Source organism: Corvus hawaiiensis, chromosome 9 (assembly GCF_020740725.1).
Source record: "Corvus hawaiiensis isolate bCorHaw1 chromosome 9, bCorHaw1.pri.cur, whole genome shotgun sequence".
NCBI lineage: Eukaryota > Metazoa > Chordata > Aves > Passeriformes > Corvidae > Corvus > Corvus hawaiiensis.
In genome coordinates this window covers 27,881,209-27,899,709 of record NC_063221.1, presented here as the reverse complement: position 1 = coordinate 27,899,709, position 18,501 = coordinate 27,881,209, and the positions used below count along the sequence as shown (strand labels likewise).

At 41.4% G+C, this 18,501-nt stretch overlaps 1 protein-coding gene across 3 annotated transcripts in view; it reads left to right on the top strand.

The window, feature by feature from the left end:
* Nucleotides 1–18,501, top strand: part of LRP8 (LDL receptor related protein 8) — a 173,159-nt gene that overhangs the window by 128,585 nt on the left and 26,073 nt on the right. For all 3 annotated transcript variants that reach the window (XM_048312921.1, XM_048312920.1, XM_048312922.1), the window contains one exon: nucleotides 6,675–6,803. In XM_048312921.1, coding sequence (XP_048168878.1) covers nucleotides 6,675–6,803 — 129 coding nt within the window. The remainder of the gene's footprint in view (nucleotides 1–6,674; nucleotides 6,804–18,501) is intronic.

Here is an 18,501-nt window from a genome sequence, read left to right as displayed (position 1 = left end):
CAGAAAGGCCACGGCAAGCCAAGGACTGGCCTTGAGGAATTGCTGACAGTATCTGGGGAACTGTTAAGTTTCCCCTGGGAAAGCAACTTTTGTCTCAAGGTTAGGGGATGAACCTTTTCAATGAATTCTCATGTGTGCAATGGCAGGTAAGGAAATGTAGTTTGTTTGGGAGCAGAAAGCCCTCACTGTATCATGTGCATCTCTCTCATGCCTAATAACCTGTCATGGTCTCCTAAAAAATGGTTTGTCTCTGTACCAGACTTGAGAGTGGGGGAATGTCACCATGTAAAAAAACCAGTGTTTTACAGGCATTAGATGGTTAAAAAAATAGAATTTAATGAGGCTCAGCAGCCTATATCCTCACTGCTGTTAAACATCTGATCTTACTTTGTAAATTCTGAAATTTCAGAAGTATGACCATGAGGGATAGTTTAAAGGCAATTAAAAAACTTCCTGATTCCTACTGAAAGTATCAATTTTCCTGCCGTTTGAGACCAAGGAGGATCATGTAATCATCCAGCTTGACCTCCTCTTTACCATGGGCCATTGACCTAGACTTGGATTTACCCAAAACAAGCAAGCTGACTCAAGTTTAAGGACTTTATTTCTCAGCAGCAGGGCCTGTTGGGCACATCAGGTAGAGAACGGACGTGCCATGGAAACAGTATCTGGAGAAGCTGTGAGATGAATTAGGTGAGATGTGCTCAGATGATCGCAGCAAAAGAGCATTTGCTGTGTTTACAGGAATATAAAATCAGCTGAAGTCCTGCCAGTCAGACTGAGGGAAGGAAATGCTTTTTGTAGCCAAGTTTGATGGTGGTTTTGGTTTTTGAACTGGATGAGTAAGACATAGAAAACAGTAATTGGAGACAAAATGGTGCACTGGAAGCCCAAGAGTAGCAGTCCTTTCTGTCCAGCTTGCTGTCCTGGGCTGACAGTATTCAGTATTCCAAGTGTGCCAGGATAGCTCTGAACCTGGGTAAAGAAACCCCTCCTGACCCATGCAGGTGGCTCATGTTGTGAGACATAGAGCTTACCTAAAACCTGATGCCATTTGTCTTTCCAGCCTGCTAGAGATCTCTTACCTCCTTGCACTGTGCTCAAATACAGTTTATATTACCTGTTAAAATTGGCACAGTACCAGAGAATCATTTTCTTACTTGAGGTTGTTCGTAGTGTCTGTGCTTTTGGAACACACTTTTCCTGTGGAAATTACCTTGCTGTTACTCTGACAGTGAGTCTCTATTTCAGTAATTAGGATTAATCCTGGGATTTTGAATTCCTGATTATTTCACTCTGATGTCAGAGGTGGTAATCACTAATGTGATAATCTGCACAAAAGTGAGGTACCTGCTATCTATTCTTTTGGACAAGCTGAACCCTTTGTGTGCTAAGCTTATTTTCTCCCTCCAGTTTCAAGGTAGAGGAGTTGGAGACTCATCAAAGACTCCTAATATATGGTGTTGTAAAGGAGCCCTTCTTACAAGCACACAAGAATGGAGTTAATAAGGGCTGTACTATGCAGTGCAATGGAGGGAAATCTGTGCAAATCCTCTTCTGTTCCCCTGGGAACTTCTAAACATAAGTCACCATCAAACAAATCACTCCATTGAATCTATTTATCAGGTGTATCAGTTGCTAATACTGTTCCTGACATTTTACAGTATAGTTCCTTAGTAGCCTTTCCTAATCTGCCTTTTTTGAGTTGCTTCATTTATGTTAGAAGATTAAAGGCAGCGCCCATAAGTTAATTATCTTTTTGTGCAGGAGGAATAGTTTTTTCACTATTTCTGTGCTTCTGCATGCTGCCACAAAGGTTATGGCATTTACACACTCACAAATGTAGTCAGGTAGCAACAGTTCGAGCTCCCAGGCCCTGGGAATCGGTGTTGTCAGCATGCCCCAGTTTGACCAGAACAGACCTTTCTGTGAGAGCAGATGGATGGGGCGGCTGCTTCTGTCAACAAAGGCGTCATTGGTGGTGGGCTGGTCTCATTCCAAGTCTCACTGCTGTAATCTTAATTCACTTAAGCCACTAATCATGACATTTGTTTTGGACTGGGCTGGTTTCAGCTGAAATGGTAGAGTTGCCTGTATTTTCTCAGAGATCTCAAGTGTATGTGTACTGCAGATATGGGGAGCAACCCAAGTGCTGCTACTGGATGAGTTGCATCAGCTTTTGTAGGAGTTACAAGTTTGTGTAAGTCTTGCCATCCCAGCAGGCTGATGCTTGTACTGTGTTGCTTTACATGACAGAAGGGGAGTTCAGTGCAGCTCCTAACCTTAGTGGGAGCAATAGTTTGATTAGCATTCCCCATAATGTGTTCTGTCTTTGTGTATTGCTGATGCACAGATCCAAACTCAGGCACCCAGCGAAAGCTGTGGGTTCAGGGACTCAAGTCCCTGTGCTCTGTGTACCAGGGCCAAAGAAATTCCCAGGACATAGGAATCATCCACCATGGATGTTGCTGTCCCCACACAAACACTTCCGATCGTAACTTGGCACAAGGAAGGCATCAGGGAAATAAAGTATAACAAATATGAAATAACACACCTTATAAAATCACACCTAGAATCTGATGTGTTAAAGGGTTGTGAAGTAAACTTGAAGGGTTAAGTGAAGTAAACTAAAGAAACAGCAACCTGTCCTGAGCTACAGTGAACTGGTGGTGAATGGGGTAGGGGCCAGTGTTTCTCACACCCACCCTCAGCTGAGAGAAGAGGCAAGGGAAGGAAAGTACCAGTCAGACACACCTTCAGCTGTGACAATATTTAAAGTCAGAAGAGGGATTTCAAACTGTGTTTCTTATGCACCTTAAATAATTCAATGGGAAAGTTTAAGTTGTAAGCCAGTAGTGAGTGTAGACTGGGATATACATTCATACACACACACACATATATATAAAGAACTGTATATGCAAACTTGTGACTGAGATGTTTTTCTGAATCATGAATCTTCAGTGACTGAGAACTTCTGAATTTCCCTGAGCAATCTCTGCCTGTCAGCTCCCTTCCTCTCTACAGAACAGTTGCTCATTTACCAGTGTGGCTTGTTTTGTCTGGAAACAAACTGAATTCTAGTCCTGTACTTGGGCAGGTATGAACACTTATTTTGGTTTTGAGGCATCTCTGAGGCAGTTCTGCCAGCTGTGACAAAAGAAGATTTAAGGGCAGTGTTTGAGGAGGGGAGGTCCTTGTTAAAAAGCATTCTTTAAAAAAAAAAGCTGGCAACTAAACCATTGCTGGAGGAAGGTAGGAATTTTAAGTTCCATACTAAAAGGAGTGGAAATATTTGCAGGAGCAGTTTATTGGCATGGCAGAAAATAATTAAAACATTTTAGTTTTGCATTTTCTCTGTTGTAGAAAGAAAAGATTTGGGTTGAAGTTTTTCTTCTGAAGAACCTGGAAAAAACACAAGGGGCAGTCTGGAGAGGATGGGAAGTTATTTCAGCAGAGATAGAGGAGCTGTTCAGACCTGTAAGATGATGTATTTCCACCAAGGGCGTTCTTTTCAATCTGCTGATGAAAAGTCTTGTGGGTTTCCCACCAGTAGAAGCTGCTTAATTGCATTTTGTGTATGCTCTTAGAGTACCTGTTTGGTGAGAACCTGACAAATGGTCTTCTGAAAGTAAATCAATTTTGTTTTCTTGGGCTTTCTTGAATATACATGATGTCCGGAGCCTGAAAAGCACAGCAGTGGCACAAGAGGAAGCAAACAGTGGGGCGCCAGTTAGGCTCTATGGTTCTCTGAAAGACTTTGTAGCCTCCCATAAAGAGAAAGAAGAATGTGCCATTGGCAGTAGTGAGTAAATGGAACCTTCTTGTCTTCTTTGCTCTTGTCTCCTTATAAATAAACCATTGTTGTCCATCCTTGGCATTTGCAGTTCATTGTGATAAATTGGTCTTGATGTGTCTGACATTTCAACCAAGTTGTTTAATGGTGCTTTTCTAAAAAGGCAGATCTTGCTATAACTTGCATTGGTCCAGAATGCATCCAGGGCAGGAGCACTCACCATCACACACAGCACTAACCCTTTCCTTTCTGGCTGCACAAAGAGGGAAGGAGGAAGTAAAACATTTTGGTCACGTCAGCGCAAGAGGCCTGGGTGTGTGTAAGCCGTGCACAGAAGCAAATGTTAGCCTGGACTGCAGTTGCTGAAAGCCTGTCATAGTGTGGACAGCAACACAGACTCCACTTGCATCTGCAGCCTCCTGGGGGGAGAGGGGAGGAAAACACCCAACTTGCTGGAAATGCAGGTGTGTTTTCACCAAAGTGTTGCTTTGAGTTTTGTGCAAGATCCCCTCTCTGTTACCTGCCAGTGCTTACAAGTCATTGGCTTCCATGTAACCATTGCTTAGGTGCAGAAACCACTGGAACGCAGAGATTTGATGAACTGTGACCAACAGCAGCTTCTCTTGCTGTATCCCTGAAAGTTCAAGCTTTGATTTACATATTTTAAATGTCTGTAATTATTCTGTCAGGGAGATGATTAACACAGAGATTGCTTTCCATAAATAGGAGCCTTCTGTTCATACTTTTCCAAACCTTTCAGCTTCCCAAAGCTATTAAGCGTCTGCCCGCAGCAGCCAAGCAAAAGTAATGCCCATACTTAAAACTGTGACCAATAAGTAACCTTTTTGCTGGTTAATGATCCCACTGTGTGATGATACCATTTTATGATTACATTTCACCTTCTTCAAAATCAGGTGTATGGAACATGTTCCCACCTGTCTTGACCCACTTGGTTTTCAATGGAGATTTACAATGGGGATGGAAGACCTGGTCCTACTTGGCATTGAAACAAATTCTCCTTCCCATCACCATAACCAGAGCAAGAAGAACTAGAGCAATTTTTGGGGGATGTGGACCAATAACCTGGTTAACAAATGTCTCCATGACATTTTTGGTAACCCAGTTTTCCCAGTAAGCCATTTGTACTGCAGTTTTGTATATTTGTTCTGCCGTTGTGCAGTACAAAACCTGCAGTTTAGAGGGACTGGGACCCAGGACCTGGCCTGAGTTGGCAGATACACTGATCCTGGTGGAGTCTTGTTGGGGAGCCTTTCCCATGTTTTTTATTACTGATTTGCTGGAAAAATAATCCAGAAGCCTAAGTAAGGATCCCTTTCTTCCTCCCCCCTTTAATCAGGCAACATTCATAAATGTTATTTAGGTATGCAGCGAGCAAATTTCAACAGAAATGCTGTCATGCCTCAGGGTTATAAAACTTCATTACATCTGTTATTAACTGTCTGTCTGTGGCAGGACCTAATTTTTCTTGATGTATTGGTTGCCCACAGCTTCTCGAAACTGCTTCGTGTAACACTTCAAGGCGCTAAGACAGAGAAATCCAGGGATTAAATGGCACTGCTCTCCAAGTGGCTGATTGATGCTTTGGGGCTGTAAGATGCCCTTTTGCAGCCTCCTTGTGTAGCTGGAAAGGGAGGTATAATTTTCATCCTCTCTCGCTCAGCACTTGGGAAGCTGATGGACTTTGTGTAAATACCTTTAGCAGGGCAGGGTAATGTGAAAGTTTTAATTCAGAATCTGGGTTCCTTCCTGTTCAGTAGCCCTGCAGCCATACACAGAATTATTCTCATTAATACCAATGGAAGAACTATTTGAAAACACGTAATTTTTTGAAGAGAGCGATTGGTCTGTTTAATAAGCAAATCCTGCCAAACTGGATGGTGATTCCAGAATGCTAAACAATTGTTTAAACTGTGGAACATTTTGCATTTCAGCAGCCTTGTCACAATAAACGTAGATCTGTTGCTCTTTACGCTAGTATGAAGGAAAAAAAAAAATAGGAATTTTAGCAATGCAAACTAGTTATGAGAGAATGAGCTTCACAGCTTACTTGGTTCCAGATAAATCTGGCACATTCTTTTTCATAGTTGTGTTCTTGCCTGTACTGGGGTTTTTGCTTCTGCAGGTCCTCCTGTGTCTCCATGTCTGACATCACAGTTGCCTTCAATTTACGCTGTTACAGCTCAATTTGTTAAATATGTGCAAGTTCCTGCTTGTCCTTGCTGCTTTTTCCTCAGCTTTGCTGACCACAATCTGCCTAGATCATTACATTTAGAAATTGCCTTGCATTACCAAACATAGAAGTACACCCTTGTACTAAAATCAGGGAAATAGTTTTTGCTGGCTTAGTTGGAGGTGGTTTGTGCAGAGCTGCTGTGCTGTGTGCAGGGGGGCAGTGATTGAACAGCTCCAGGTCAGTGTGTTGGGCAGGGAGGCAGAGCAGGCAGTGCTGGTGCCGCACTGAGCATCCCTCACTCCGAGTAGTGCCATCCCTTCCCGTAACAACCAGCCCCAAGTTCTTAGCTGGAATCCCTGGTGGTCTGTTGAAACAACTTTCTCAGTTCACATCAGTTGAGTTAGGCTTGAAACTAAGAGTGAGGGGTGGTATTTGATTTATTTGCATGTTCCTAAAAGGGGTTAGCTGGGCAGGCACAGGCTGCAGGGACAGGAAGGGCCTTGTTCGCAGGGCAGCCTGTGCAGGGAGACCTGATTTAAGAGGCAGCAGATTGATTTGGAATTTCATTCCAATATGTCTGAGGATTGAGCCATTCAAAGTAAAAGTAACTTTAATAGTGTAAACAATGTTAAAAGTGTTTAGAAATATGTTTAACTTCTGTTTATTTCTTTGGTTTTTTTCTTCCAGCCAAACAAGTGTGTCCATCTGAAAAAATTAGCTGTGGAGACTTAAGCAACAAATGCATCCCGTCATCCTGGAGATGTGATGGGCAGAAGGATTGTGAAAGTGGTATTGATGAGGCTGGTTGCACTCCTGGTGAGTTAATACGTATGCAACATCTCCATTTAGGATTATAAAAGTCCTGGAGTGACTGTTACAAATTGCATGGAAAGGGATGACTTTTCCTGCCAACAAACTTATTCACTCAATTTGCAGTGCTGAGTGGTGACTTTGAAAACAGAGAGGAAAGAAGGATTCTCCAGTTGGGTCTGGCTGGAGAATGAGTGAACTCTATGAAGAATTAAGTATTCTTTATATGGAGAATTAAGTATTATTATTAGGGTTAACACCCAGGTGATGTGAAAAGGACTTAAATAAGGTTCAAACCTTCCTCTGTGGTAGCTCAGCAGGTCCCTGCTGTGTCCTTGTCCCTGCAGAGTGTGGACACACTCAGGCTGGCTTCTGCTGAGGTAGAGTAGATAGGTCTGGACATTGATAGCTTGTTGGTTTCACTGGACACAGAGAGAATTATATACTCTGTACCCATAACTGTTCTAAATTCAGTCCCTAAATGGCCATTGCCTTTTATTAGGCCTTTCTGTGCTGAATGAAAGAGCTCTTTAACAGTGTTTTCAGTCTGTGAAAACTCCTACACTGTGTGATCAAGCCATTTCTCAGGCTGCCTTTTTGATAGACCAAACATCTTAGCTCTTTATGCTTCTTGTTGTCAAATATTTTCTTTTGAATGAATGCTTGACTCATTCTTGTGACTCCCTTTAGTATTCCAGTTGGTTTTCCAACTTTGTTTTTATACAGACCACCAGAATTTAGGGAATATCAGTCTTGCCAGTCTGTGCAGAAGTAAAACCACCTTTCTAATATCTAATACTGTTCTTATTAAGTTCTTTGTGTACAAATGATCCCAGGCTGTTAAGAAGCTCTCTGAGTTCTATGTATTCACTCAACCCTGAATATTTCTAGTGTTGGATGTGATATCAGCAATGTTATTTTTACTTCCAAATTACTGGTGAAAGGGTTGAATGATTACATTCAAGTACAAATTGAAGTTTCTTCATTTGAAAATGGGATTTTGGGCTCTAATACCTACCCAGTTCATAATCCACATTGTATATTTTCTTTGAAGTTGTATGGCAAAATACGTTTTACATGAACATTTTGTGGTTCTGAGTAGAATGCTTTGGATAAGTTTATTTCTTTGCAGTCAGCTTTATCAAACGAAACATTATCAAAGCTTTTACTTTGTGAGCAACTTGTTCCACTATTTAGCCCTCTTTTTAAAAGTATTTTTTCTTAGTCCTTTTTTTCTTTTTCCTTTTATTTATTTTCTGTGTGAAACTCTTAAGTCTTTTCTCTTTAGCTTTTTTTTTTTTTTGGAATGAGAGGCTTGAATCAGAGACAAATTCAGGAGATAATTGTAATTGCTGTTTTCCTGATATGAGTGAGTGAAATTAGAACAATTTTTACACTGGTGGCTGCCTCCCTTGATTTAATGCTGCTGCTGCTCACACCAGTGGGAGTGGTCTCACAGAGTCTTTTAGTTACAATAAAAATCTACTTGAAATTGCTCTGAACTTTTTTTTACTAACCCCCAAAATGAGTGTAAATATGTTCTGAATGCCACATAATTTCAGCATAATGATGCTATTAATGAGTTTGGAAATAGCTGAGTGTTTCTCTTCTGGAGGTTTCAGCATCTCTACTCTTACTGATCTTCCAGTTTTAGTGCATGTGCAGGTTCTTAAAAATGGAGATTTAATCCAAGGACAAATTACCATTTTGATGGTTGTTGGGTAACTTGTGAGAAATGAATTAGTAGCTTTCAACCAGTTCCTAATGACTGCTTTCCCCACACACTGGAAATCTCTGCTGAGTCTGGATGTGGGATGGGCCATTCCCTGGCACAAGGACCACGGGAAAAGGCACTGACAGGCAAACTCGGAGCATCCTGGGTGGGTGCAAACATCAAAAGCTTTCAGTCCTAAGATCTCAACTCAGCATCTTTCAGAGGTCAAAACTCACTTTGAGAGGGAAACAGGAGGCACTGCTGAATGGCTGTAGTGGGAGCACTTTCAGGGAGGTTGCCTGTCAAATGAAGGTCTTTTCCTCATGGATGAGAACAATTGTGTGAGCTGTTTCAGCTGGGAGCTTGTGGGGGATTGATAGCTATCCTCTCTCTCATCCAAATCTGATAAACCTCACTAAACCTATCCACTGATACTCTGTTAACATTCCCATTTCTTCTCTGTTTAGGATCCTCCTTTCTCTGTTTCCTCTTATCTCAGCAGCACACAGTATCCTGACCACTTCAGACCCCTTCTTCTCTTTGTTTTGTTAATTTTATCTCTGCACTCATGTTTTTATTCTCATTGCGAAGCTTCAGCACTGCCTGTCAGCCACAGCCCCTTGGAGCAGAGCATCACTTCTCACAGAGCTGACCAACTTGTCTATAAATAACACATCTTGCTGGATAGATGTTTGGAAGGGGATTTATTTGTGGTCAGAATAATTTCTGTGGTGGGAGCCTGCATGTGCAATAAACAAATGGATGATGACTTGAAGATGGTGTGAGTGAGGGCATCCAGAAGAAAAACCCCTAAGCTCTTTCTAAATCCATGTTAACAAAGCTATTACTGCAACCTCATGTGACACTTCAAAAATATTTTAGCTGTGTATATTCTTATTTTTTGATAGGAATAACTGGCTCTTAGATTTATAATTCTTCAAGAGGATTTAATACAGAGTTTATGAACCTTATTTATGCCTGCATTTCTGCATTGGTAATTTGTACCAGTAACAAGATTGTGCTGGTATCCAGGAGCAAAGTTTGGTTGTGCTGAGGCTGTGCAAGGACCTGTCCCTGTGTCAGAATGGTCACAGCCCAAGTTAAGGGAGGATCTCCTGCAGGAGAGGACAGTAATGGTTATGGTATAGAACCATCCAAATCTGTAGGAATAGTGTACATGTATTATGGTGCTTCCTCCTCCAGCAGTTTGCTTTCCAGCTACTGCTCTGGACCTTATATATAGGACCATATATTGCTGGATTTTTCCTCTCAGAATGATATCATTGCTTTTTGAATCCATGTGAAATGTATCCAGTGCAGACATTGGCACAGCCAGCTGGGGGGAGAAAGCAGCTGTTCAGAGACTCAGGGACAAAAGTAGAGAATCTGAACAAGGAAACAAAATGGTGTGATTTTCACCCTGTGGAAGAACTTGTCAAGGAAGCCACGGAAATTGAAAATTCTTCCACCTGGAGTGGATAAAGCACCAGTGATTAGGGATGCAGATTTGTGTCTGCACAGGCTGTAGTTGTACCAGGGATTAATTGCAGGTAGTAATCCTTGCACGTGGGTAGTTAAGTGCCCATCTGCCTGAATAATTGACTTCCAGCAGACAGGCTTTAGGAACACTACTGACTTCCAGTGCACAAACAATTTTTGAAAATGCAAATATCTGCGTTTAAAAAATAAAACTATATAAAAAGAAAAATCTTATTTTTCAGTTTTTGGAGCAGAAGTAATTTGAGTCTTTGCAATACCAGGTGTGTTGTAGTCATAGGTCAGGGTTAGCAGTCTTGAATTTGCTGGCTTGGAGGTGCTGGCAGCCTCCTTATTTCCCTGGTGAAGGTTTTCTGCTCCCATTGCACCCAAACTTTGTCACAATGGATTGGACAAGCTTAGGAATGTGTTTACTGAGACTAAAAGAGAAATTAAATATGAGAGGCTGTAATTAAAGCAACACAACTTGGGGTCAGTCTGGACTTGGCTAACTACTGCAGAAGTCGTTAAATCTCTGCTAAGAGAGACAGTAACAGTGTTTTGTCAGCTGCTCAGGAATGCAGAGAGCACTTGAGAATGGCTTTAGAACAGAAGAGCTGTGATCCTGTACCAGCTGAAATGGCACTGAACCCCTTTAATGTTCCCTCTGACAGGGCACTGGGATACTCAAAAGAGATGCTCAAGGCTCTGGCCCCATCTCTTCTGTCTGTGCCACTGGTTCTCACCTGAACCACTGCTTACACTCAACATGGAAATTGTGTCTCTCAGATGAGGAGGTGGAAGTGCACAATTTTTCCCTTTCCCAACAGTCAGATGCAGTGAAATGATGTATTCATTAATATATTGATAGCAGAATAAGCTATTTACCCATACCATGGTTTATTCTGCAAAACTACAGCACAGAGACAGTGATCCATGGGAACTTGTGCAGGCAATGGACATACCATGACCTTGTGCAGTTGGCTGAGGAGAGAGCCAGGAATTCCTGCAGGAGTCTCATGACAGTGATAGCCTTGTTACCCAGAATATCTTCTTTTGGACCCTGGTCTTCAGGCTTTTCATTGCTGACCACATATCTCCCAATTAGTTCTAGATTTTCAGCCTTATTATATGATGATATGCCAGATTAAAAGTGAACAAACTGGATAAAGGATTTTTAAATTCATAAGGGAAACCACAGTAAGCACAGGTGTGCTCAGCTGTAACCATGTGTCCCTGCCATGGCAGCTCACAGCCTTCACGTTTCCATGGTGTACATAGATCATTTACAAGATCCTCAGGTGGCAACTTCCCACTTCTCCTGGCAAAGCTCCAGGCTCATGTGTTATTCTCCATAAAAAAGCAGCAGTCCCTCCAAATGATGGGTCCTTTTCTTGGAAGGTCCAAGTGCAGAAAACTTTGAGTTAACTCCTTCTAGTGCCTGCTCAACAGCCCTCAGGTCACCTGAGAACCACTGGCTGAAGGCAGAATTTAAAGCAGGCTAAAGCTGTTCATCCCTCCAGCAGATCCACCTGGTGCTGAACCAGCTGAAAGGGGGAAATTGCAAACCTGATTTAAAGCCACCTTCCCCCACTCTGCTCCTGCACCTACACACACATGAAGTGACCTTTCTGTCGACAGTTAAAAGTGTTTTATCATCTTTTATCATTGTCTTATAACTATAAAGAGCATCAGTTGTCTCAGCACTGTTTTCTTCTTTGTGCAGTAAAAGGTACCTGTGTTTTGCATCTGAGTCACACTTCCAGTGCTCCCTATTGGGATTTGACCATACTGATCCAGTCCATTCCAGATCTCCACTGATCCTACTGAGACCTTTTAACTTGGTGATAATGCAGCACTGATTTTATCTTTCATTGCAGTTTGATGAATGTGTGCTTTTGTCAAAGTTAGTTCTGTTCACTGCCTTCATTAAAGGCCAAGTGCACAGTGATGTGCTGTCCCTTAGTCAGCTCAGAGGGACATCAAACCCAAAGGATCAGATTTTGTCATGTGTTCTCCCTGAGAAACCCACCAATTTTAACAGGGTTAAAGCCCATAGTATCACGGTCATGCCTGTAAAGGAAATATTTATCCACTACCATTATTCATTATTATTTTAGTATGTGATGAAAAGAAACATGGCTGGTCTGAAATTCCTGGCATTTTACTGAGGGTAGCTGTAGCTTCACTGCACTTGCCATGCTGGAAGAATTTACAATTATTTCCAAGAAGGGAAAAAGAATTGCTAGATTTAACAAATGCAAGTCCTTCATAAATAAGATAAGGTAGCACAGCAATGATATCCTCTGGGCTTTACATGATGTTTAATTACTGGACAGCTGGAGGGATTAATGCTTGTGCATTACGCCCTGGCTCTCAGAAATTGAACATGTACAGCTGCCACTTTATCACTGCTTAAAGTATTAGAGCTCCTTCAAAAGCAGTAGTAATTTGCAGAAAAATCCCCATTGTTATTTAGGAAAAATCTCAGCCCATAATCATATTTGTCCTGAGTTCCTTCAGAACAAAATGGCAAGAAAAAAGAGAGATTGGGAGTTACTTTTAACTGTATGCTGACAGTAAAAGTGAAGGTACTTGCTTGTTTAATATTGGATGCTCGTTGTAATTAAACATAATTAAACAGCGTGTGAACTTAAGTTAGAGGTAAGACAGTCATTGTGTAAATCCAGAATTAAACCCTAAAGCCATGGCCCAAGCTGTGCCAGGGCTCTACCTGCAGAAGGTGAGGGCAAAATGGCCTCGCTTTCCCTGCTGCTGTCTCTTGAGCTTAGCTTTATGAAGGAAGATTTGGCACATCTGCAGATGGAGCTTCCAGAATGGAGTGGGGCTTTGGGGGTGGCCCTGTGCTGATTCTTCTCACTTCTCTTATCAGTGTTTCATGAATAATTTATTCTCTAAAGCAGAGTAGATGAAAACACAATCTGAAAACAAGACAGTGCAGCAGTGGTACTTCTGCAGCTCTGAAGGAGCGCGAGGGAAAAAGGGGAGATGCAAAGAACAGCACGAGCACACTCACACCCCTCACACAGACACATCCTTCACACTCCAAAGGGTCATTGTTCACAGGGTTCTGGAAAAGGGCTGTGAAAGAGCTGCTTTTATACAAAGATTTGTGGATAATTCAAACTAAAGCTTAATAGTGCTGGACTGCAGGATACCTGTCACACCCACACGAGCTTTGTCCTGCCACGCTTTCTGCACTTCAGCTGGAGACACTGGCTCTGATTCTTCTTTCCAATCTCACATCATACTGACAGAGGAGCAAAAATTGGCCTGTAATTATGTTTATCTTTTGGGTAGTCTGTCTTTCAACAGTTAGAGCTCCTAGAGTTGGAATAGTCAAGGAATTACATCTCTTATTGCCAAATACAATTGTATTTCATGTCCCTGAAGTGCTTTCTTCATAAGAACGCAGCTATAATTTTGAGCCTATTCATCCAAAAAGCAAGAATCTGTTTAGTTTTATTCAGGGAAATCTTCTGTATCTGGCAGTGCCGGTGATGATGCTATGATGGCAGATATGTGGGTAGGAGCTGCATCCTGCAGTGGCCACCAGTACATATGTGTTACACTAATTAACAGTTCTGCTTCCTGAGCATATGATCTGAAGGCTAAATCAAAATCAGTAGCCTGAACTCAGCACAGTCCTACGCAGGAGAGGACCATGTCATGTTTGATGCAAGAGGAAAAAAAAAAAAAGTTGGTTTATGAGTCATATTAACAGATAAAACAACATCTGAAAGTCATCTTAGTGGCTGAAATACACTCTTTTCCTACAGAGGATGATATAATGGTTGGATTAACTTTGCTTTTACTTTGCAAAGAAATTTGTTTGATAAATGTATTGAGAAAGGTTTAGCTCACAATAAACACCACTTCATTACCCTTCTTTGTTCCAATAACTTTAAAATAATTGCTCATGTTGAACATGTGAATCTTCATCTCAGGCCAAATCCAGGGAAGTGTTTCTTTCTATTCCCAAGTCACAGAAACTGCAAGGCAAATCCTAATGCCATGGAAATCTCATTGCTGTTAATGTGAGCACAGTCAGCACACGACCCTTACAGGTTTAATTGCAGTGAGTGCCACTCAGTGATTAAATTTTCCATTTGAGTAGAAAATCTAATACTGTTTTTTCAGAAACACTTGCCATTCTTTTCTGGAATTGTGGGTACATAGGTACGTTGTCTATATCATGTAATAGCTGTGCCCCCTAATTATCACATAACTGAAAACAGTCAGGGTCTGGTTGTTTCCTGAGCAGTCTGTCAGTTTCTTCCCCTCCCAAAATCACCACAGGGGTCTTGTGTTTATGGACTTGGTCATTATAGGATGTGCTTATGTTCATAACCTTGAATGGGGCTACACCAAATTCTGCCAATTGCCTCATTGCATCCTCAATGCTTCTTTTTTGAGGTACTTCTCCCTTCAGATCAGTTGTCTTGCAAACCATTTTATTTCAAAAGCACCTTTTTAATTGTTATTGAGCCTACATTCAAGCTCACTTTGGATCACTGTTCCTAGAGAAATGTGAGACATGGTTGGGTAAACTGGGGGGTTGAGAAGGCAAAGCTCTCAGCCTTGCCTTGTTTTGCCTGTGCTCCAGAAGAGTTAACAGTGCATGTTCCAAATGCAGTGAATGTTTAATAGTGAAGCAAACTGCAATTAGAAGCAATAGCTCCTCTTACAGACAGTTCCCATCAAGCGAAGTAAATTAGTGGAAGTGGAAATTTTATGGGGTACTGAGCTCACTGCTTGCAGTGTGAGCTCTGCTTTGTCCCTCACTGCTCAGGTGAGTTCAAACCTGTGAGTTAGCAACCTCCAGGATTCCCTGCTTAGTTATGGCAGTAACTTATAAATGACTTGATTGATTATGGGGAAATGGCTCAGCTTTCCAACTGGTTAAACTGGTACCATCCCTGTGCTTAGGAACAGGTAAGGGTAAGGAGAAAGTGGCAGGCCAGTGACATGGCTGTAGAGCCATGGGCTGGGATTCCTTGCCTTTCCCACGTTTTCTAAAAATAAACCCAATTGTGCTGTCATTTGCCAGTGTGATTGGAGTGTAGCTTTTAGGATTCTGATGAAGCCTCTCTCCTGAGTGGGACATAAGGAACCAGAAAACAAGGGGGAAAACAGGCAGGTCGTGTCTCTGTGACAGCAGATGAGCACAGAGTGGGAATCTGCCCAATGGGTGGAAGGTGGCATCCATGGATTGGCTTTTCCTGGCAAAGTGTCTGTGATTTATTTTAACTCTGAAATGGCAAAATTAAATCCTGGTCATGCAGAAAATGCTGTGCACAGAAATCCTGTGCAGAAAATGGGTAACCACAGAGAGTCCTGCTGAATCCAAGAGGTTTCAGTGTGTGCAGTAATGTGGGATTTGTGTGCACTGTCCCAGGATGAAGTCCAGCTCAGTAATGCCCTGTTCTGCTTGCTGAACGTTCATATATTCCTCAGAAATACAGAATTTTGTGTGATGAGAGCAGCTGTTAGTTTAATGGCTATTATCAGATGTTTCTGAGGGATTTGCTAAACTGGTATAATTTGTAAAATCGCCATTTTAATAAGCAAGTCATGTCTAAGGGAATGGGAGTGAGCTTGTCCTGTACAGGCTCCAATTTTCAAAGTCAGGAAAAATACTCACTAGACACATCACAGCATTATTTTTTCTTCCAGTTAAATTTTGGCTAGTACCAAACATCTCCAATCTGATTCGGCTGATTCTATTCCAGTTAGAATATAAAAGAGTAATAATAATGTCTTCATCCTCATGAGATCCCCATGGGGTGTCTTGGATTGTCACAAAAGCAGGACAGTATTTACCTCTGGTATTTTGACCATCCATTTTTGTCTTTCAAGATGCTTTATTTTACCCTTTAACCCTCTACACTGAATTCACTTGTTCTTATTTTGAGGTCATTTTCAGTCATTTAGCCAGAAGAACCTCTGATAAACTTCCTAACCCTTTCCTGGCTTGAAGGAAAATTGAGGAGACCGCAGGTATGAGTTGCAACCTTATTGCACATACGTAAAATTAAAGACAGTGCAGAGTGTGCATACCTTTGTACATGGACTGCTTCTCTCTGTAAATTGGGGGTCATAATTAATTCTGTTTTCAGATAATTAAACCACTTGGAATGAATATATGAATCTCAGGAAATACATTGTAAATCAGCACATACATTTTTGAATCAACTATTATTTGTCAGCAGGGACTTTGGCATCTGGTTGCTGGGTTATAATTAACTAATACTATGCAAATACTGCTGCAGAGAATGGGAAAATGACTGATTTGTGTTTGAGGGCAGTGTGTGACAAAGGCAGCGGGCACATGCAAATATTAATTTGCAGGAGTGCGTGAGATGGCTCCTTAGCTCCATTAGTGATTTGAACAATATCAGGAATTACTATTCCTTCTGCAGGCTCCATCTAGATGGGCTTTTCGGTATCAATCACCATAGCAACAACCACTGTTGGGAGTGAGGCTGCAATTCCACTGCATTATTCCCTCCATGGGAGGCCTGTCATTTTTTCAGAGCAATGAGCTTCAAGGTCATCTTCATTTACCTCCATCTCTTTTGCTGTCCTTCCTGGAGGGCAGCTTTCCATGGGAAACTTGTCCTTCCAGGCACAAATCCACACTTTAAAGACTGGCATTTGATGGAAGATCTGTATGAAATATTCAGGTATTTGGTAAGCAGTTGATGGCAGGAAAAATAAATAATTTAGACAGAATTAAGCCTGAAAATAAATACTAGTTAAGCAAACCTAACATGCTGACAATGCTGGTAGCTGGGAGTTCCAACATAATCTACCCTGTCTGCACTCTGTGACCTCCTTATCCATGGCCCAGCTCAGAGATTGGTTCCTGTGGGCTGGGGGAGCTGGGCTTGCACTTGGGGCAGAAAACCTGCACAGGTGGAGCTCAGGACTTCCACCCCTCAGCCCTGCAGAGCTCAAATCCTAAACCTGAGAGCTTGGGAGAGTTCCTCAAGTCCACCAGCCTCTCCTGCCAGCATTGAAGCAGCCATGAATCAACAGCAGATCTCTCCCTCCGTGATGCAAATGTTGGTATGCACAAATCATCATTTGCCTGCTTTAGAAGATCCATTATCAGATTTAAACAAACATAAATTTTGAGACACTTTTTTTTTTTTTTTAAGTTGCTTTGGGGACAGTATCAGAAAAATACGGTGTAATAATTCATCTTATCTTCTTGTCTTCACCATCAGTAGGTAATTGCTGCTATCCACTTTGCCATAAATTTTACCAAATAATTATCTTTCTTTAAGCCATTCATGTAATTTCAAGTGGAAATTGCTCTTTTGGAGGAGATGAATTAAATACCTGACTCTTACTGAAAAGCTATAAAATCTTTAATTAGAGATTAGCAATGACAGCAGTTATAGTCCCTTGTACATAATTCCCAGCTCCTGTGAATGATGGATATACCATTTATTAAATTTTTTCAATTTTACCCAGATTTGAGGATCCATGCTTGGTAGAGTTGTCTATTGTAGAAATGTTATGTACAAATATATATTTTTTGAAATGACAGTTTTTAATGAGTGCCCGGTATTGTTAGAGAATTCTACATCTTGAGAGCATTCTGCTTTTTTCTAAAAGCACTTAAAAAGCATGTGGCAGAATTATCTGAATTTTTGGTGCCATGCCTGAGCTAAGATTGTTCCTGCTGCACCAGACTTTAACTAAAGCCTCTGGTTAAATCCTGGCTCTGGGCAAAAGAGAACCAGCCAGTACTGAAACACTAACTCCACAACTGCAATCTCTCTGATCTTCTGTTATTTTATTATTTTTAACTTCCTCTATCCCAAGGCTGCTTCTGCTCCACTCTCCTCAAGAGATGTGACAAGACTGCAGCTGCAGGATGTGAGGCAAAAACTGTGACAGTTGTGCTTTACAGATTGGCACATAGCACAGGGTAGAAATTAATGCAGAATAACTCTGGTATATTTTGTCTATAGGCAAAATCACATCTACACTATCATTTATGTGTGGTATTTTACTCCCTAAAATTGTGAAGAACCTTTACACATTACAGCGCTCTACACTAAACTGTTGTTATAGTTATGCATTGAAGACTGTTGATTAAAAAGTTCTTGACAAACATTTCCAAGATTTCTATTGGGATCACTCATGTTTGAAGTAGGTTTTGCACCTTAGAGTACAACATTTATTAATTTCTTCTGTGCTAAAGAAAGCAAATTAATATTTGATTCCTTGGTCTTGAGTGAATCAGCCTACAATAGGACAGGTAGCAAATTTGGAGAATGCAAACAAATTGCTCAAGTCAAAAAATACCCCAGTGATAATTTAACTACTATTGGCACGTTTTCTACTGAAATGGTCTGGGGGCAGTGAAATACTGTAGTGATGGGGCTGCGAGGTACCCTGACAGATTTATGAAAGGGGATGTGAAGTAAACGGTCCTTGGGACTTTGCTGCCCCATGTCCATCTCTCCAGGTGCTGTG